The sequence below is a fragment of the Protopterus annectens genome, chromosome 5.part1, assembly GCF_019279795.1.
Source record: "Protopterus annectens isolate FY-2018-M chromosome 5.part1, PAN1.0, whole genome shotgun sequence".
NCBI classification, from domain to species: Eukaryota; Metazoa; Chordata; order Ceratodontiformes; family Protopteridae; genus Protopterus; species Protopterus annectens.
This window is the reverse complement of record NC_056736.1, coordinates 306,144,040-306,166,985: the sequence shown is the minus strand read 5'-3', so window position 1 is coordinate 306,166,985 and position 22,946 is coordinate 306,144,040. Positions and strand designations below refer to the sequence as shown.

The 22,946-nt window shown below is 37.2% G+C and overlaps 1 protein-coding gene across 2 annotated transcripts in view; it reads right to left on the bottom strand.

Moving 5' to 3' along the window:
• The window catches only part of UGGT2 (UDP-glucose glycoprotein glucosyltransferase 2), a 4,352,373-nt gene that overhangs the window by 3,608,776 nt on the left and 720,651 nt on the right, over positions 1-22,946 (bottom strand). For both annotated transcript variants that reach the window (XM_044072987.1, XM_044072988.1), the window contains exon 7: positions 6,040-6,136. In XM_044072987.1, the coding sequence (XP_043928922.1) occupies positions 6,040-6,136 (97 nt within the window). The remainder of the gene's footprint in view (positions 1-6,039; positions 6,137-22,946) is intronic.

The window sequence follows — 22,946 nt, the reverse complement described above, 5'->3', positions numbered from 1 at the left end:
TCACCAAATCTCCTATATCCTAACCCTGTAAAGGTAGTCTTACAGATGTAGTCAATAACCAGGAACCAAAACACAAACTTGTAGAACAAGGAGATAGTGAACCAGCACAACCAACACGACCACCAGGTGTTCCTCCACAGTAATGTTTATTGTAGTTTAAGAGCGTTCATCAGGGTTGCATCAATGACTTCTGATGACTACAAGGTAGTCTTACAGATGTCATTCAATATCTGTTTACCTTTGACTTCCTTCTGGTACAATGACCAAAAAATGTTAAGCCTCACGGTGTTAATGCCAACTGCTCACAGCCTGAGGAATGTTTTTCCTTTTGTACTAAATAAGCCAGTCTTAACTGTGTAGCTCTAAGGTGCTTTATCAAATCAGAGATTGCCAAGCCAATAAAGTTCTGTGGCAGAATCATTCTATCCTAACTTACTAATGGACTTTTATCATCCCAGAAAATTTTCTTCAATTCTTTATCAAGAATGCTCCAAATATTACCTGCTATTTCATACAAAAAAACTTGCCCTCCACAAATTAAAAAAGGAACAAAAAATACATTTGCAGTGCCTGCATTTTATTATTCAAATCACAGGTGATCATTTTTCAGCTATTAAATAAAAAAATATTGCCTTAACTCGTTATGTCTACTCATGTCTCCTTTGGTGTATCCTTGCTCCTTTGGGTCAATCACAAATACCTCATTCTTTAATGACCACACAAGTATAGATATTGCTAAACTAATTTGTAGGTGGGAGTAAATGCATCCACGATAGCCTTGGTCTTGTTTTCATTAATCTTGTATCCAGATATTCTAGCAACTCTTGCACACTTGTAAATAAGACTAAGGAAGCTTCTTTCTGGAGTAATCACTTATAAGACTACATCATCAGCAAATGATGGTAGTCATACTTGTCTAGTTGTCGAATGAAACCCATGTATATTATTCTGTCTTATCCTCTGTGATAATGTTTCCAAGTAAAGTGTGAATAAAATTGGGAACAATGGGCATCTTGCTTCATACATCTTTCTAAGTTAAAGGAAGTGTAGTTACCATTCAGTTTTAGCACTGCCTCAGCATCCTGATATAACTGAATCAATATCCCAATAATTCTCCCAGGGAACCCAAATCTCCTCATGGCCTTCCAAAGGTACTCCCAATGGGCTCTATCAAATGCCCTCTCTACATCTACTAGAATGAATGGAATACCCTATGTTCAGCTTCCTTCTGAATCAGTTGAATTCTAGTGATATTGACACAGGTCTGCCTTCTGGGTACAAATCCACAATAATCTGGATTTATAAGTCTACCTGCCACCTTTGTAAATCTACCTACCAATATTGACATAAATACTTTATAGTCATGGTTGAGTACTGCTTTCAAGATACTAGCTAAACTGCCCCCCCCCCCACCCAAAGTCCATGGTGTATACTTGGCCTCAATGGCTTTATTAAGTAGGATTGTCCATATCTGAAGAAATCTGTTTCCCCTTCCTTCCACAGCTTTATGGGTAGGCTATCTGACCCTAGAGATTTACACGTGGAAAGGCTGCACATTCTGTCCTTTATTTTATTTTTTTTTTTGTGCCATTTTTTTAATAATCAATCTCTTCACAATTCAGCTTTGATAATACTATGCCTGTCAAAAAAATCTTTCACTCTTTAACCCCACTCACTGTCAGTCTTTTGTCTGCTGAATAAATGCTGATAAAAAGGTCAAAAGTACTCTGCCTGGTTCACTACAGATAAAGCCTGTGGCCTCATCTTTCATTTTTACTACAGTTCTCTCAACTTTGTGGTACCCACCTTATGTGCTAGAAGCTTCTGCATCTTTGGGATATTCTTATAAAAAATGTTTAATAGGAGCACTCTTAAGCTCATAAATTATAGTTAAGTCCAGCTTTCTCCTAAGCACTTGATTTTTTCCTTTAGTGTTTGACCCATCCTTCCTTCTTTCTATCCCCTGCATGCGTTTCAATTTTGCCAGATTCTTTATTCATCCCATATTTCTTTCTCAAGCTTACTCTCTTTCTGTTAATAGTCCATTTTGGATCATTCTCTTTATTCCTTCCCATTCTGTCACTATTAAATCCACAGTTCTACTCACATTCATTAGCAAAGTATGCAGTAGTGACATAGGATATTGCTCATGCTTCTGGGATTTCAACCAATAGTTGGGAGGTCTCCAGCGCTTAAACCTGTCTGCACAGAATTGGGACATTAGCCATATACTTACTATTCCACAATCACATAATATATCTTGGTGGGTCTTAATATCTTTGACTAGATATGCATGTTCCATAGTTATGTAAATTCTAACTAACCTTGCCCAAGCCATGTGTCTCACTCTCTCTAAACATAATATGTAGTCTCTTCTTCTGACATTCAGACTTATTACATCTTTCATTCCACATGTTTTAAAATAAGCCTTTAGGAATCTGTTTTTTTGCATTACTACCCAATTCCTTGGTCCTTAATTTCTGTCCTCTTTGTCTGACACTACATTCCAGTCTCCAGTCATCAACATTCCCTGCTGGAAACTCATGATTTCATTTAACATTATATTTAGTTCTTTTTTTTTATTATTGGTGGCACACACATACATTCTAGAGATATTCTTCTCCATATCCATTGCCCTTAAGCAGCAATGTACTTTCCCACTGGATCAATTTTTTCTTCCGTGACTTCTAGGGGACAGCTTCATTTTATAAAAATTCCTACTCCTCTTTTCTTTGCTCTGTGGAATTCAGCAGCATACCCCCCTTTAAATCTTTGCTTATCTAACATTCCCTACTCTAGTTTAAGCAGCTGGGTCTCTTGTAATATTAGTATGCCTTGTTTAAACACTAACAAGGGTCAGCACTTTCCTCATTTTGATTTTGTCTGTTGAACCATTTATTTTACTTGAAAAGATACTCAGTCCCATCTTACTATATCCTTTAATATCACTAGCATTTGCCCTTTCTCTATTTTTCTGCATTCTGGTTGCTGCGTTATGCAAGACGCTTTAGCGCCCATAACCAAAACAAGTTTTCAATAACCAATAAAAAAATTTTACATTACATCTATGTGCAAACTTTTATAACATACAGAAAAAAAATCTTTCCTAATTTGAAGTTGAGCCAAGCTTATCTCAGTACTGAACCCCCTAAAGAAAGATTATAGGAATAAAAGAAAGAAAACTATTGTAGTATAATTTTCTCCCTTTCCAGCTCGACATTTATTTGCAAATTATCTAATGCCCACAAGCTTCTTCCAGATTTCTCCCACTCCTTTCTAAATCATATGGTTAGCCTTTGGAGGGAACAATCTACCTAAAACTTGAGTTACCTTTCTATGGGTTTATCCTTTTGTTCCTGTTATTCTACTATTTATGCTGAGTAAAATTTGGAGAGTTGCCCTTTACATGACACTTTTAAGTTAATTGCCATTTCCTAATCCAGTTAAATGCAGACTGTGTTCCCCAAGTGTTCTCAAATAACATAGGGATTCCCCAACTAAATAACCAACAGTATAGCATTCCATACCAGTATCAACTCTCTGCAAAATACTCCCCTTTATCACAATCTTAAAGGTCTAATTCAATATGGCGGCCATTGCTGACTACATGCTGATCCAGTAATGAAAGTACATTACTTGTTCTTAGAAAGCAAAAACTTTCTTGCTGGATTCAAGTTTACATTTATAATTAACAACACAACATATCAATTCTAGTGACAGCAAAAATCTCCCCAGCCTATCACCTTCTTCCATTTATTCTAAATTCAGTTTACTATTTTTGTTTGTTTTTGCTAACAATAAGTTACTTTTATATGGGTACAAAAGCACACAACTGCACACATTTCAACAGCGTGACAGTAAATTTAAAAGTTTTTCTTGATTTTTGTCTAGTTGCTGGTGCACCAGATTCTTAGCTGTCTCTACATTTTCCACAACACCATTTGTTGTCTTCCTCATTTCTTTGTGTTTCTTTTCAAATTTTCTTCTAAATACTGAAAAGGGCTTAACAGTCAGTCTTTCACTACCTCTGCTGTAGTGATCATTCCTTTACTTTCCAGAGTCACTTTGGGTATTTTAAAGATTACGTCAGTTATTTTCTAGCAAATGGCTGTCAAGGTCTGTAAGCACCTACTCTAAATCCAAGAAAGTCTTCACACACGATATAAATCCTTCAAGATTGCTGGGTATAACGGCTTCAGTTTTATTCCTGCGCTAATACATTTTCTAAATACTGCAATGAATCTACTCCTTTTGGTGCTAATAATGGAAGACAAGTCATTGTCAGCATAAATCCTGGTGCCACTCAGTTGCTGCAGTTGCTGACTTTTCCCTTTTATCCAACAACTTTGAAAGGATAACTTCTAATTGGCAATCATGACATTTGACAATAGGGTTTGGGAACTTTTTTCTGCCATTGTTTGGAAGGAAGACCCTATCAGCACTATCTAAATGGATTTCAGACTATCGAATGTCAGTCCAATCATTCAGCTGTCTTCTCAACATCTAGGTAATTTATTCCTTCTTTCTCAACCAGTATGATGGAAGATCTTAGACTTCCTCTTCTGACATGGTCTTCTAGCTTAGCTAGTTTTTCATGAACTTCTTGAAAAGCATATATTTTCTTCAGTGTACCTCTATGCCTTCTGCAGCTCTGACAAGGAATCATCATGGTGGTCAAGTGCTTCCCTCCATTCTTGCAAGTCTTTTATCATTGGATTTAACGTAGTCTGACAGGGCACCACACAATTGATTACTTCATCAAACATTCCATCTATTTTATCATTCAGTATATAGAGTTGTACGTTTTCAACAGACCTTTCTGAGCACTGTAGTATGAGTTGGATGGGAGATTCCAATGAGACTAGATTTTTCTCATTATCAGTGTTATCCCACTTTTTTCTTCTCCCTTTTGCAGACAATCAGCTTTATACAAGTCCCATAACAATATTTAGCTGTTAATATCACAAGCTGCGGTGGTGGTGCTGCGGTAGCATTGTTGCCTCACAGTAAGACGTTGTCCTGTTCGATTCTCAGCTAGAGCGTCTCCTGTGTGAAGACATGCATGAATGGGCATACCTTTGTTGAAGGTTATGCGTCAGGACTGGCAACTCCGCATGTAAAAAATCTACTGCCAATCATTAGTGGACCGGAATTCTGCTGTGGCGACCCCTAACCGGGAAAAGCCGAAAGATACAACAAATATCACAAACATCAGTATTTTTAGAAATAACTGGGTCAGCCTTACAGAGAACTAAACGTTCTGTCTTATGCTGTCAGAGCCATGCCAGAAGTCCTTAAGGCATAGCTTTCAAGCTTGTGCATACAATGTGTGTGTGTGTGTGTGTGTGTGTGTGTGTGCACACACACACACACACACATATATATATATATAAACTAAGGCACTCCATATTACACATCCTATTCTCTCCACCTGTAAAGGTCAAGTCCCTGGCCACAGATTAGCACTACTTTGTCATATTCCCAATGAGGTCAGCTTACTTAATCTACACTACTCCCAGGACATTTTGGATTTGTACAGAGTTAAGTGCATTTTCTCCAATAGGTACAGAAAATGTATGTTAACAATGCTGTGGCTTAGAAAAGTGAAAATTAAAACAAAAAGCTAGATATTTATAGGTTCATAGGTTCACAGGGGGTTACTAGGCTATTGGCCCTGAGGCCCTTATAAGCCTAGCCAAGAGTTTAGCCCATTTTTAGACAAGTCAGCACTTAAAGCCCATCCAGCAGGGACATGACTAGAATCCCAGGGGTGCATTTTCTGTTTCCCATCCAGTTATCCATGAATACTTTAACCTACAAACACACACACATTTGCCAGAACTGCTCTAGTTATTTGTACTATAGTGTTAATGCAGTTATCGCACACGCCACAGAGCTTACAAAACAGATTAATGTGCATGGTATAAATATAAAACCTTTAACACTTATAAAAGAACAGTCACACAGAGCAGATGTTAAGCTGAACTTAAAAAATGTTTTCAAACACTCAAAAATGCTGAAAAGTTATTAAACCACTACCTTTAACCCGAGAGTCATCCACTGCTCTGTACTCTGTACTTTTAATAGCAAGCTCCACTCCATAGCCAGACAAATGCATTTTCCTGGAACTTGGATTCTATAAATAGATAAAAAATGAACATTAAAATATGCTTCATTTTCAAGCTAGTATCTAAAAATATACTTTCATGTTTTAAGGTACATCATGTCAATGCTGCTTCTTTCTAAATGACAGCATAGAGATGGATCATACCGCTTGTCTCATGACAGTGAGAATGCATATGCTTTTACAAAGCTGAAAGCAAAATACTTAGCTTGAGTATGAATTAAACGCTCACTGCTTACAAACAAAAAAGATCCTACTAAATGGCACACCAAAAGTATTTTATTAATACATCTTCTAACTATAAACTGTTACACTTGTACACTTAAAAATAAATATGCTCAAGAATTACTAATATAAAGCTTTTGAGCCATTATGGTAAGCAGTTCATATTACACAATCATTTGCACGTATATACTTATAAAATCATCTCTTCTGCTTCTTAATCTTCTATTACATATACTGTGTTACACATCTCCCAAACATCAGCAGAATCACAATATGCAGTTAGGAAAGCAGTCTGAAAACCTAAATGCGCGTATTTACCACTTAACCGTTTTAAAAAGGCATGACATTATCAAACAGCATGACATACTGTGCTTGCATCCCTTTCTAGATGTAAAAATCTTGTCAAAGGCCTGTTCATTGAAATACAAGACAACAGTTTCAGCATAACTGCCTTTTTGAAACTATACCACATTAAGAATTTGAAGCAAAAAAAAAGAAGAATCTATACAGTTAGTGTCATTTTTTTTTTTCAAAAATAATTTGAGAAATGTCATGACATATGAGTTATGATCTAATCTAATCTAATCTAAAAGGCAAGCAATAATTCCTGACAGAGTGGATGATGCAGGGAAATAATGGACCTTCCACAAAATGGGATATCCATTAAATTTTGTATTTATTTATTTTATTAAAATATGCATTATATTTTATACATGTGTTGTAATATAGTTAATCTGCTTAATATGTGAAAGCTGATGTAGAACATGCAAGGGCTGTCTGAGGAAGTATTTTTCACCCAAAATATTAGTTCTGTAAATATTTAATGTCTACATACACAAAGGCAGAGAGACAGATAAGCAGAAATTCAGATACACAGACACCTATCCACAAAACACATTCATACAAACACCCACACCAAGTTCTTTAGTGACTGTGCACACCTCAGATTATGATGATCAAATGAACAAACACAGATAATAGCACCAGTAATATAGCTGCAATCATCATCAGATGCATGTCGTAGAAAGCACTACAACTCTTCATGCACATATGTACACATAGACACCCATATACACAAGTGTTCACTTTTTTGACTGTGCACAGCTCTGATATCTGACTTTGACCTAATGAATGAATTCCTGTATAAACACCCACCAAAAATGTATTATAAGGGGTCCGAATGGAGAGATGATAAAATCAGCAAGCAAAGGAGAATAGTATTGCTGGAACTGAATTCCTCCTCAAGTCTTGGTGTGTACCTGCATGAGGTGGTCCCTGTTTTTAAAGAATTCCACCAAGACGACACTGAGATAGAGACTATTTTATATAGCATGTATCATGGACAGAAGTAAGTTAAAAATAAAAAAAAGATAGCTGGGTGCACACATTCCAGGATAAAAAGGTGCCCAATCCTGGTAGACGCACTGGTGCTAGGACTCGGAAAAAAAGACAGTGTAAAATCCTCAAGACACAGAAACATTTCTACAATGGGGTTAGGCCAGACTCAGGGGAGAATGTCACCCTCCCATTGTAGAAGGAAGCAGTAGTCCACAAAAAGCACAAAAGCTAACAAGATAAGGAAAGATAAAAACAGACAAAGATGCATCACTATGGTGAGTACATAACTTCTGTGTCTGATGTTGTCTTTTTCATCCATTCCTCAAACTTTGGGACAGAATTTCCAGATAGTATCAACCCAGGGTGGTCTCATAGAAGGATATTCCAGAATGTGGCAGAACCAAATGCTGCCTTGTTCCCAGAAAGTATGCCCAACTTTGTAATGAGCTATTTAGGTATGAGCACTGGACCAAGTAGCAGCAGCACAAATGTCATCTATAGATGTTCTGGATAAAAAAGTGGAAGAAGTGGAGACTGACCTTGTGGAATGAGCTTGTGGTGGTCTTGGTAAAGACAAACTTTTGTGTTTACAAACCTAAGAAATACATTCAGTGAGCCATTGTGCTAATACAACATTAGATGCAGATTGCCCAAATTAGCTTTTGAAAATGAAATAAACTGGTATGACTTCCTAAAACCTTTTGTTCTGTGCAGATAAAATCTCAGTTGTCTGTGTACATCCAATAAAATTGGATAATTTTGGAAAAAACTCAGGTAAGTTAATGGACTGGGTTAAGGATGAATTCAAAAGCTACTTTCAAATGAAAGGATGGATTGGTGCGAAGAGAAATTCAATCTTTATTAAAAATGATATAAGACGGCTGGCAAAATAAAGCTTGACACACCAAAACTCTTCTAGCAGATGCAATGGCAACAAGTAAAATGGTTTTCCATGACAAAAATTTTAAATTAGCCTTTGCTGTGGGTTCAAAGGGAAACTGAGGCACGACCTGTAGAAGAATCGTCAAAGTCCCAAGGACAGGCAGGGTTCTTGTTAAGTGGGCTAAGCAAAAATGTACCTTTAAGGAAGGCTTTGCATAACCTAACACAGATCAATGACAAACTATCTTTGTCTACATGAAAACTGGAGACTGTAACCAGCTGTAATTTGATTGTAGAGTAATTTGCTATAGTAAGGAAAAATGGAAGCCAGAAATTCTAAAACTGATGGAATGGGTGCTGAAAAGGGGTCTAGATTTCACTCCTTAGCCCAGACAGAGTCATTTCCATTTGCACTTGTATAACTTCCTAGTGGAGATTTTTTTGAGATATAAGGATGTGAAAAACCTGATATGAAAGCCTGCACTGTCTGGCCATCACTGGAAGTGGAAAAACTATTTGGTCAACCGGAGGGTTTGTATGTCCAGGTGAGCCAGGCCAGAGGGGTGAGACACAAGATCCAGAAGGGAATCCACAACTCAAGGAAGGTGTATTAGAAGAAGCCAGGGGAATGGGAACCACACTTGTCGAAGCCAGAGGGTCACCTTGTTCTTCTGTTGATGAGCTTTCTGTAAAAACTTTGATATGAGATGTTCTGGGAGGATAGGCATATCACAGCTTCCACAGTGCAGCAGTCAGGCAACTATTCGGGGAGCTGAAAAGGATTTTTTGGTAAAGGGATCTCTGAAGCTTTGGTTTTGCATTCCTCCTCTGCCGCCTGGGCGATGTCTACTATTAAAACTCCTCCCTCTGCCATGGGAGACCTATCTCCATAGAAGTCCTGAGGGAATCCTTGCAATTTACTGAACCACATCTTTCTACCCCCTTTCTGGCTTCTTGAGAAGGTTCCCTGAGGGGGTAGAAAAAGTATCTCTACAGCAGATAGGGTCTTCCCATCCTATTCACTCCTGGAAACCATCTCTAACCTTGGGTTCAAATAAGGTGCATCCATCAATGGTTACATTCACAAAAGACATCTTATTGGGCTACACTAAGTTACAAAGGCGCATCCAGACTTGCCTACAATGGCAATGCCTGAACCTGCCACTCCTGAAATGCCTTTTGTAGCATATAAAATCAGATGCATAGCGGCATTTGACAGGGACTACAGGGTGGCCATTTGCAAGGAGATGGTCTTGTTATCTTTCGCTGAAATGAACCCTGAGAGAGATCTGGTAAGCTCTTTCATCAGATCCCTCTGAAAACCTTGTGAAATGTGGCAGGTAATTCAGTGACTGAACAGCAAAGGTTGATGAAGAAAAAATAAATTGCTCCCCAAATCTGTCCAGTGGCCCATAAACTCTGTTAGGGGGTGGACAGATGAACTTTCCTCAGCAAGTTCCTTTTTAGTGGCTGCAGCAACCAACACAGCATCAACTGGGTGACTACTGCTTCAATGGGCATGGTCCTTAGCTGCAACTTAAATAGTTGTCTGGTTTCTTAGGGATGGGCTCTGTCATATCTGGATCCCTCCAAGCCTGATGGGAAATGCTAGGGGTACCACCCAGAATTTAGCTGAGCTGGTTCTGAAAGCCTCAAGAAACAGACTCCTTCTCAGAATAAGACATCCTCAAGGGGTGACCTGGGGCAGCTCTCCCATTCATTGAAGTCTGCACCTCCTATTAAAGACTCCTGTGGGAATCAGTGCAACTCCTCTATTATTTACACTTCCAGGGGACTACCCCATGGGGATGATCCGAGGGGGACCCAGAACTGTGATGCAAATTCTGTAAAAAGACTGTCTTAAGACTAGAATGGTAGCAAAAAAAAACAACAGCTGAACTTAAAGTACAGTTTTGTACCTACCATAAATGTAGATGTCCGATAGATATGCTAGAAACTGTCTTAGGGAGAGAAAAAAAAAGGGTGGATATTGTACTCTGCTGAAATTAAGTTGCATGAATTTTTTTGGAAGAGTAAGACAGGCCATTACATGTGATTTCTTGCCATATCCAGGATATATGGTGGCATGTTCATCACTGAGATTCAGGGCCCCTTTGTGGTGTTCCAAATGTGAACATCAACAAACACAAGAGCCTTCTGAGATGAAAAATCCTTTACTGGTGTCTCCTGGTACCTCGGCTTGCACCTTCATGGGATAAATTATACACCAGCATCACATCCTTTTATATAATACCAATTAACATCAATTAACACCATAATAATACATACTCCTTAAAGTGATACAAAACACAAACATTAAAATAAATGCTAATTCTACAGTTTTCCATATACAAACGTTTTAAACATATTAAATGTTTAACTCTAAATTTAAACCTGAAGGGTGAGGAGTATTGAAATTAATACTAAATCTGGTTTCCAAAGCTAATAATTTATTTTTATACATCTCCCCATGTTGATGACTGGTTTGGCTAATATACTAAAAAACAAAGTAGAATCTGAATCCCCATGATACGTACAAAAATGCAAGGCGACCGGGCTATCCAGCCTACTGTGTCTGATATCCCCCAAATGTTCAAGAATGCATTTCTTAACCTGGCTCTGAGTTTGCCCAATATACCACCTAACTGGAGAACATCCACATTCTAAGATATAAATAACTCCACTAGAAAAACAATCAAACCTATACATTATATAAAAGGATGTGATGCTGGTGTATAATTTATCCCATGAAGCCATAAGCTGAGGTACCAGGAGACACCAGTAAAGGGTTTTTCATCTCGGAAGACTCTTGTATTTGTCGTTATTGAGACTAGAATAGACCAGCTGTCTTGATGGGACAGAATGAGCAGATACAGGACTCAGGGCAGATAGCTGTAGAGGGGGAGGACCCAAGGGGATGAGATTTCCTGTCTCCAGTCATGTGGAGAGCTCTCTCCACTGCCTCAAACACAAATGCTCCCAGTAGGAGCCAAAGTCACCTGCCTAGAGAATATCAAAACATCCCCATGACCCTATCCTAATGCAGTGGTCAGAGCTGAACTGTTTAGTATTGAGGCCCTGAGGGAAAGGGATGGTACCAAAAATCTTGGAGTCAAACCCCTATCCCCAGATCTGGCACCAAAGTGCAGTTCCGATATCCCTCCTGAAGTCGGCTGGATCAGAGAAGACACTGGGGTTGACAATGGCCAGGTTTTTGGATCTGACCCACGCACTGTCCTGGAATTCTTGGATCCTAAACCTCTGAAGCTGAAGGACAAACTGGAGTAAGAGTCACTAAAGGTGTTTGGGCCACTACAAAGCTCAGGGGTCGGATGAGCCAGAACTCCCTAAGGAACTTGGGTCCTAAAAAATGTTCTCATCATCCTGTCCATATCTACTTCATACAGACTCCTAGTAGACCTTAAGGATGAGGAGGAAGAAGGAGGTCTAGAAACTCTATGTGGAATTTCTTGCAGAAAATGAGAATGAAATAATGCAATCAGCTCTGGAGAGAATCAGGGCTGTTTATGAGATGGACACTTGTACAGAAACAACACTGAATCCAAACCTTTGGATATCTTTGGGGATGGAGCCAAAGTTTGTGCCAGGAGAGTGGTCAGGGAAACACTTCCTTGACACTATAGTCTTTTCTTTTGATTTTTCTTTAGTCTTGTCCCCTTTATCCCCTTGAGATTTTTCTGCTGGTTTAGTAGTGGAGGAGAAAGCTCCAGATACTGAGGAAGAAGAAGGCAGTAATCCCTTGAGAATTAGCTTGTTTCTGTGTTCAAGCAAAGTTCTGTAGTTGAAGCTGGAATAAATCTTACACTCTACCTCAAGATGATGAGCTCTAAGACATTAAACGTACTTGAAGTGGGCATCTGAGCTGGGTATTTTTTGCCCACATAATGAACATGTCTTAAAACTCATAGGCTTGTCTAACATTCTGCAATGAAGGCTGAAATAAACTGAAAGAAAAACAAATACGCAGAGAAAGCTGTAGAACAGAACAGGCAAAATATCAACAATGATACCAAAAAATTCCTAAAGATTTGGGAAAGAAAATACCATCAATGGAACCATGATTACTCTGAATAGTAGAGGAAGAAAAGGGAGAGTAGGGCGCTAGGCTTAGAAGGGAAGCAACCACAACCAACAAAAATATATGCAATTTTTTTTTTTTTTTAACTACAGGAGAGACAGGAGGAAAGAGAAAGAGATGAAAAGACCCCCCCAAAACAAGAGGGTAACCTTAAGAGCAAAAAACTGACTCATCTCCCAAAATGCTTGAGTCACGAAGAAACCATGTCTGTTTGCTAGAAGTGGCAAAATGAGATATGAGGCCTGAGAGTGGATTAAGGGTAAGGGGAAGAGCTTGAGCTATGGATCCAAAGTCTGAGAAGTGGCCAAAGTTGGACCAGAGGTCAGATCCGAAACCCACAGTTTGACAAATGGATGAAAAAGACATCAGAACCCTGACAGCTGCTAAACAACAGTCAATGATCTGATGTGGCAGTACTGGTGTTTCACATTTTATTGCTATTTGCCGAAATAAGTGCAAAACTCGTATTGCGATGGCTTGTGTGTGTGTGTGTGTGTGTGTGTGTGTGTGTGTGTGTGTGTGTGTGTGTGTGTGTGTGCGTGTGTGCGTGTGCGCGTGTGTGTGCATGTGTGTGTGTGTGTGCGTGTGTGAGTACTGCGGAGTAAGAGTAACAAGCTCGCAATAATTTCTTTCACTTTCCAGCACAATCATCAGCACTGTCATTTCACTTTTGTGTGGTGGGGGGCACAGCTGCAATCCATTTAAGAACAACCCGTCCATATTTTCTTGCACTTATCATCACAAACATACCTTACAAATGACAGGTGGTTATATTTGGTGGTGTGGCAGACAGAAGATATGTGGGAAAACAGCTGTTCATTGCCACTATGGTGCAGTGAGTAGCACTGCTATTTCACAATCTTTTTCTCTGGCTGAGTTCTTGGCTACGTTCTTTTCTATGTGGAGTCTGCAAACCCTCCCTGTCTGTGTGTGCATTTATGCATGTGCTCTGGTTAATCCCAGCACCTCAAAAATATGCAGGCAAAATGGAATTCATCCCTTTTCCCTGAAGGTGAATTTGCAATGTGTACGTGTGTGTGTGTGTGTGTGTGTGTGTGTGTGTGTGTGTGTGTGTGTGCAAAAAATCACCAATTGTTATCTTTGTGCACATGCCCAATAATGCAGGGCACATACATAATCCTTCTGAGTAAAAAAATGCAGTAATTGTATTTCAAAAGTAAGGCATAAAACATTGCAGAACATTCAGACACTTTCAGCTTCTAAGCATCTGGTGGCCCCACACTCCAATGTGAATAAATGGATAATGACATGGACTTAGTAATGGCCTCTGTCAATATCTTTATTTACTCCCTAAAATACATAAGGATCCCAAGAATACACCCAGGAGACCTATAGTATGAGGCAGGGGTTCTCTTACCGAACATTTATCAGAGTTTTTGACTCAATACTTGAAACCACTTTTGGGGTTGAGTCCTTGACCGTATCCATGATACCACACAGTTTTTGGGAATTGTTTGGATATGCAGTTAGAACCGGGGTGGTTCCTTTGTACCTTGGATGTCACTGCCCTATACACCAACATTCCACATTGGGCGGGTTTGTTGGCATTACAATATTGGTTAGAAAAGTGTGAACTTTATCAGCTGGGTTTCAACACATTCTTAGTGTTTTTAGAGGAACATGTTCTAACCAAGAATGTATTATATTTTCTAGGAGAATGTTTTTGGCAGGTACAGGGTACAGCAATGGGGGCCTCTTTTGCACCCATTTATGCTGATTTATTTATGGCATATCTGGAAGAAGAGCTCATTTATAATCCCAATCACAACATATACCTCGAGGAGATAGACATCTGGAGATGGTATCTGGATGATTGCTGTATGGTGTGGAAGGCTGACGAGATATAGTTACATGAATTTGTGGAATACCTAAATGAAAACAAATGGGGTATTGGGTTCAAGGTTAACTACCACCTACATCAGATCACTTTCCTTGATGGTTTGGTAACTAGGAATGTGGACAACACCTTGGACACTCAGTTCCATTGTAAATTTCCCCAATATAATTCACTTCTTCATGCTACGAGCTTCCAACTCCAAAATATAATGTGGAACATACTGAAGTCACAATTTCTCCCAATTAGAAGGGTATGCTCCGACACACGTACTTATGAACATTATAGAGGCAACCTTGTTCACAGATTTTGGACCAGAGGTTATAAACAGGGCAACATCACCATGGCATGTCGGTAGGCTTCTACCCAGAATAGACAGAGAGTTACTAAGTTATAAGGAACCCCAATCTGGAAATGCATCCAAATTGAGGTTTGTTACTACCTTTGGCAGGAACACTAGGTCACTCATGGATACTGTCAGCAGACATTGGAACATCCTATTGGTGGATGACAGACTGTCTGAGATTCTTGGAGAGAAGTGTTCATTTTCTTTGCATAGGGGCCAGACACTGGGTTCACATTTTAGTTATTACAAACATTATCAGGATACCACTTGTTACTTCCAACAATGTACTTTAACAGGGATATATTATGTGGATGTACCCCATGTGGACATAGTTCACATTGTCCTAGGGTAGCCAAAACCAAACAGTTCACCAGGAAAAATACTGCTGTAGTTTTTGACATTAAATTCCTGGCCGATTACAGTTCCGATTGGGTAATATATTTGGCAACATGCTCCTGTTCTGCATTCTATGTTGGGCAAACCTCTAGACAACTTAGGCTGAGGAATACTGAACACATTAGTGATATTAAAAACCATAGACAGTCTAATGCCCTCTTTAAACATACCATAAAACACAATTCTGCTTTTTTCAGATTTACTGTTATTGATAGAATAAATGGGGACAGAAGGAATAAGTCTGGTTGTCATTCTATCCTGAACTGCAAGGAGAAAAAGTGAATAATTAAACGGGGGGTCTTTTTCCTCCTGGACTAAATGAGCATTTATAATCAACCAATGAGAATGTATGTATGATAATTACGTTTATTTTATTTATTCACAGTTTGCCTGCCAGGATGGTGCACTGGGCCACGAGAAGCCTGTTTTCAGTGGAGTCCTGGGAAGAAAAGCTCCAGAAAGATATAAAATTTACAAACTGCAAAATTACAAACTTATAAAATTATAATATGAAAGTTAAAGAAATGGAAGATAATAGTTGCAGTAAATTAACAAACATTACATACAATTATAATATACAAGTTAGAAAAAATGCAAGATAATAACAGTTGTAGTGAGTTGATATTTGAGGGAGCAAATTAGTACAGTATATGAAAAAAATCCTTTATAAACAAATTAAGAAATTAGCAAAAAGTTCTAATTCTGAAAGTTATTAATAGGAATTATTAGGCTAAAAGAGACTATTAGCAGATGTCTTTGCTACAGAAAGAACTGCAGTTAAGGAAGTAATGTAGGATGGGAGCAAGAGCAATCCCATTGTGAGGTTAGGTGTGAGTGAAGTAAAGTAGGGCATATAGCTGTTGCTATATGCAGTTAAGTGCATTATTGGCTTTGTGCACACACTGATATGCTGATAAAGCCGAAACCGGTTTGCTTTTTGGGGTTTAGGGCTTTTTATTAACCCCTACCCCTTATGTGTTGGTGTTTTTTACTGCTGTGCCTTTGAGCCTATGAACCAATAAATTGTAATTTTTTCCACATTTTGTGCTGGCCCTCTCTTTTTTGAATAAAGTTCTTAATTACCCAGGTGAAATAATGTTCTTAGATCTTTTAAATCAAAGCCCAGTGGCAAAATAATATGATCCATGATATCAAGCTTATTGATGGTTTCACTGTTTTTGTGCTGATTCTTGTTGTTTTCTCTGCACATTCAGTCCTTTAGTGCTCATTTTCAGACCTAGGTTTTCCTCTTCTTTCATGATTCTTTTTTTTCTGCCAGCCTGACTTACAGTTTCAGCATACATCTTTGTAGTTCTCCTGTCCGTGCCTGTATACATTCTTCTCACTTTACCCTGTTGCATGTATATGTCCTTAAAAACAGCTCCTCCACCAGCCAAGCATATACCCATATTTATACCATCAATCCTTTCATTTGCATTTTCAGAAATGTTTTGCTCCTTAGTACTCGTGCTACCATTGCATTCAAATCAGCCTCATCTCAATCTTTCTGCTCTTCCTGCTGGATTAAAAATCCATTAAGACGTGTTTCAACGTTTTTTTGAGAACCTGGCTTTTTCGATTTTTTCTTGAGGTAAATACTTTAATCCGTTTATTTTTCCATTTCTGAGTAGGCCGCGAGGTCAGTTAGTGTTGCGACGTTCCGTTACCCACAATTCCATGCAGCCACAAGTGACTGCAATAACCTTTCACCTTTCAACTCATTTCATCATCAAAATGACCTAGGAGCCCCAGTGCATTACTAGGAACGGATCTAAACAGCAGAAACGCATCAAGAGTACAGTATTCTACATAAATCTGCATTTTTTTCCTGAAAACAATCCATCCAAATAGTCGGAAATGTACTCAGACTGCTTGCTAAGCATACTAACTGAACCTGTGCAGCAAAATGTAAGCAGATAGACTTATGAATATTTAATTTGCAAGCTAGAGAATTTTGAAGTTAATACAGTTAATTTAAATGTGCAATGTAGACTGTTTTTCAATGAAAATGCTTGACCATATTAAGCTGGTGATTGTGTGGAATATAACATCTGTTTTCTTCTCAACTGAATTATTAGGTGACATCTTACTATAATCATGTGTATATAATGCAGAGTTATATAATTAAAGAAGAGTCTGATAATTATATTAGATAGCAGCTGCATGCTCATATGTGTTGTTTCAAAATTACATTTGATGTTGGTCTTGCACCTAAAACAGACCTGCTCTATCTGTTAAACACCTTAAGGTAAAATATGCAACTGGAATGTGTATTTTTCTCTACGAAAAGTTAAGAGTCTCCTAGTATTGTAGAACTGATATATCCAGTTAAAACATCTTCTTTTAGGCTGTATTATTAAGCAAATGCTTGTATATAGTGGAAGCAAATAAGCTAAAGGATACGTACCTGTAATACACATTTATTGAAGGTGAATAATAGAAGCATTATTATTTTGTTGTTAGAATGACAGTAGTAATATTCAATACTGCCTCTCTAGTCTTATCTTTGGTGTTAGCTCATAAGACTATATTGTACTGTGTTTTTTCTCTTTTCTTTACTTTGTCTTTATTAGTCAGGCGTACGTATGCAACTACTCATGCACCTTCTGACTTGTTATAGCTTAAAACAAAATGACAGAGAGGTTTCTATGGCTTCAAGGGCTTTAATCTAAGAACTAATGATCTTAATTGGAGTTTTAGTATATTTCTTTAGTAATAAGGCTATCCAAAGTATTTTGGGTATATTAGCTATTTAAAAATGGTAAGATATTAAAAAATAGATTCTGAATATGGGTATAGGGAGGCTGCTATACAGAGTTGATGCATATGGTTGTGTACGTTTGGAAAGTCGTAGGTAATTTTGACATCCCTCTGCTCTATAAGTTTTTTACTCAGATCCAGTCACAAATATCCTTTGATTTTGATTTTATAAGTTTTGTTTATCTATCGTTACAGAGGGATGGGTGGTTAGGCACTCATGGGGGGGGAGGTAGGAGAACAGAAATCACTATACAGAAAGTACTAACTAACACAAATAAACAACAGTATCTCTTTATGATTTCAATTGCTTATTATGCTTTATTAACACTAATCAAGAAATATTTTTTAAACTTTCAGAAATTATATCTCTAGATTCATGGAACGTTAAGGGGGTTTCAGACAAAAGTAAAAGGAACCTAGTCATGAATATTACATATCAAAGTAAAACAATGATAACCTTTCTTCAAGAAACTCACCTGATCTCACAACTTTGGGACAGGGAGAGAAAAAGTAAATGGGTCAAGTATATAGTAGCTGCGGGACATAATTCTACTTCTAGAGGAGTTGCTATTATTATTAACAAAACACATCAGGGGGAAATTGTTTCCACAAAAACTGACTTAAATGGCAGATGGGCATTGTTTACCTCTAAATATCATAGCACAGATAAACCATTACTTTTCCTAAATATCTATAGTCCCTGCTCTAACCAACAAACTTTTATTTATGAAATCTTTAACTTACTTATTGAATTCCCTAACCATTTATATATAATCGGGGGAGACTGGAATGCATTACTGGAACCTGACAAAGATAGATCCTATAAAGAAACCAAGCAACCGCATACCATAAATATAGCCCTTAGTGAACTACAAAATACTTTTGATCTATTCGATCCGTATGAGAATTTCCAACATGACAAAACAATATCTAGATATACCTTCTTTCCTACATCTCATAAATCTTGGTCAAGAACAGATGCCTTCCTAATCTCTCAATTCTTTCGGTCATATACATTAAAATACTGCATTTCACCTAGATCTATCTCAGACCATTCAAAAATCAGTCTATACATAAACCTGCTAAACCTCAACCAAAACATATCTTACTTCAATAAGTGGACTTTAAATCCAAAAATTATTCAGAAACAAGAGGTAGCAAAAGAGATAAACAGTATACTCACTCAATTAGATGAAGAAATAATAACTTTTCCAATATCTTTTGATAAGCAATGGGAAGCTGCTAAAGCAGTTATTAGAGGTGTCATAATTCAAAAATCTGCCTGGTTTAAGAAAAACTACAATAATACCAAAACCACACTAGAATCGCAAATTGCGTCAGCAGAACTAGAACTACAACAAAAATATTCAAAAGAATTAGAAGAAAAATGTATGGAATGGCAAAAAAACAACTACATAAACATTACTTAGAAAACGTAACTTTTTTAGAAATCATGTCCTTATATTAGTACTCAGAATGGGCACAAACACCCTCAAGATTTTTAGCCAGGCTAATAAATATTAAGAGTGGCCCACCAAGAATCTAAGAACTACATTATGAAGGACGCATAATTCAGGAAAACCAAGACATTGTAAATGTATTTGAGAACATATATAAAAGGCTGTACAACATGCACTTACCACCATCAAATGAAAAATTTAAAGAGTTCATTCAAAACCTAAAATTTCCACAAGTTACACATGAACAACAAAAACTTTTAGGGGCAACACTTCACCTAACAGAGATAAAAGAAGCAATAAAAAATCTCAAGCAAGGTAAATCTCCAGGACCTGATGGATTCACCTCTGAATTTTATAAAATATTCTCAGAACATGTTTCTAAAATCCTACTTAAAGTACATAATTATATAATACAACATGGGATAACAGACATATATATAAATAACTCTAAGACCATCTTTCTACTTAAACCAAACTCTGACCCAACCGACCCGACTAATTATAGACCGATAGCCCTCATACACACTGACTTTCGACAGAGTAAATCTACACTTTTTATTTAATATTATGCCTTTATTCAGATTTTCTCAAGAATTTATTAATAAAGTCAAGGTCTTATATCAGATGGCCTCTACTTCCATTCAGATTAACAGTAATAGAACAAAACCTATTCCCATTTCAAATGGCACAAGACAAGGGTGTCCACTTTTCCCCTACCTTTTTAATTTATATCTCGAACCCCTACTTCTTTTTATATCACAAAAATATTTTCTACACATTCCAAGAGTATTAAATACTAAAATTATATATTCGGCATTTGCTGACGACTTAAATATATACCTACAACTCCCGACAACAGATCTTCCTAAAATACTGACAGCCATTGATAAATTCTCAGAGATCTAAAATTACAAACTAAATCCCAACAAATCTCATCTCTTCCCACTAAATCCCATTGGATATATGCATTTTTACTTCCCGGAGAGCGAAATTAAGCTAACTTATCAATTAAAATACTTGGGGGTAATACATACTCCTAATTTTAGTGACATTATTAAAAATAATTTAACTCACACCTGGAATACTATTGAAAATGATGTGAACAGATGGAAAAATATCAATATGTCTGCTACCAAGAATTATTTTCCAAATGAATGCTACCGTCACAATTATACCCCCAATTTTTTTTATAGATATGGAAAAAACTATATCCAGATTTATTTGATATCCCAAAGCTACTAGAATCAAGTATGAAAAGCTTATACTTCCTAAATCTAAAGGTGGATTAGGGCTACCTGATTTTAAACTGTACCACAGTAATATTAATGCATATAGGCTATGTCAAATTTTAAATTATGAATCAAACACAAATGTATGGTCCCCCTTATGGTCTAAAATTTGGTATGAAGAAATTAAAACACTTGGGTGCAATCCTAGGGCTCTCCTATTCCTAAATTTAAATCAAAATCTATCTATGTTAAGAACTTACATCTACTTATTAAACAAATGGTGTTAACTACTCAAAAGCTCTTTTCATCTGTACAATTATTACTTGCCCTCCTTTTACTGCAACCTATACACCTTGATCCTAATTTACTATTAAATAATCAACTGATAAACTTGCAGGATTATCCCTTAATAAGAGATCTTTCAGTATGGGAAATTTACAAATGGAAGGAATGTGATATAACAGAATTACGAGAGAAATTAAATCTCCCAAAGAAATATGTAAATATTATGAACTCACTCTGATACCTTGTAAACACCAAATTTCCACCTGATAATTTTGATAAACAAGACACTAATTTATCGCAGTTAATTCTAAAAGATCTAGCAACCAAGTGGAAAACAATTTCCAGAGTCTACAAACTTAAAATTGATATAAAACATCAGAATTGTACTTTATTTTCCTCATACTGGCAAAAGAAAAAACCCACAAATTACTGAACAAGATAAAAAAAAATGCCATCAAAAACACGCTCAAATTCAGTCCGTTCAAAAAGTTGCTTTACACACAACTTATGATTAACAATAATGCATATTTTACCCCACAAAAAATTAGTAAATTTAATAAATACCAACCTGAATGTCTTCACTGCACTAAGCAACCAGCAGACATTCTCCATGTTATGTGGAAATGTAATAAAGTTCATAACCTATGGTGTTCATAAAGGGCAAGACTAGAGAAAATGGGCTACCAAAAAAGTACTTAATCCTGGGAAACGGCTATACTGCACATTAATATAAATAATCTTCCAATAGTCTTAAAGCATGTCCTCATCACCATATGTGCTCTTGTCAAATTCTATATTACAAAGAATTGGACCCTTGCAACCCCACTCTCATGGGAAGGTTTTAGCAATCAAATACATCTCCTCCCACAAGCTACTATATGTTACTAAGAAACGTAAATACTACCAAGAGTATTGGGAATACCTATTAGATTTCATTCTCAAGAAGTAAAAATATTAATTTTAGAAGTGAAATATTCAATATATGTAAGAAAGTCAATAAGGATATATTTAGAACCTTATAATCATTGTCATTTTATAAATCTTTAAGTTGATAAGCTGCTCACAAATAGATGTACCCTATGTAAAGGTTTTAGTTGATCTTTAGTTTATCTTTCTCTCGTATGTGTAATATCCCCCTAAATAGCTAATGGTTACTGTTTTGTTCTTCTTATCACTGCAGAATAAGTGGTTAGTACAAAAAAAATTTGGATTCTTGAAGTGACTTCTTTGTATATATTGTATATAGGTTGTTATGGTTTGTTGCATTTTTGTTGTCAAATGTTTCATATGTTGTAACCTTAAAAAATGCAATACAGAAATTTTTGAAAAAAAAAAAAAAGACTTGTGTTTCAAGTCCTTCACCATCAAAATCAGTTCCAATTTTCTCTACCACCTCTGTATTAGGCTCCACAGGCCTTGTGCATCATTCTAATCTCTGCGACTGCTATCCCCTATCATTTGGGAAGTGTCTTAACCTAGTAGCAGCCATCTACTACCACCTAGTGGCTCAGACAAAATAGCAGAGGAATTGTCCCCATGTCCTTTCCAATTTTTCCCTGGTTATTATAAAGACCACCCTGGGTCTCCTATGAAGAGAGGACACTAGCCTAGTGGGACCAACCTGGTCAACAAAAGATAGATAGTTAGACAAACAGACACAGAGATGCAGACATGGACCAAAGCTTATTGACAAGATTTCCACAACTTTAAACAAGACTTTCAACACACTGGAAATCCCTAATGTCAGTGACCCTTTGAAGCAACCTGGGTAAGGAAGATGACACGGAAGACTGGCTGGTGGTATCTGAAGGGTCTACATTACGTCAAACTCACAGGAGTTTGAACGTTGTAATATCAAACCGTAAAGTTCGAAACCCAATAACAACAAAAACACAGAACAGCGATTTTTTTTTTCCCCTAGGGAAAAAAATCACTGTTCCATAACAA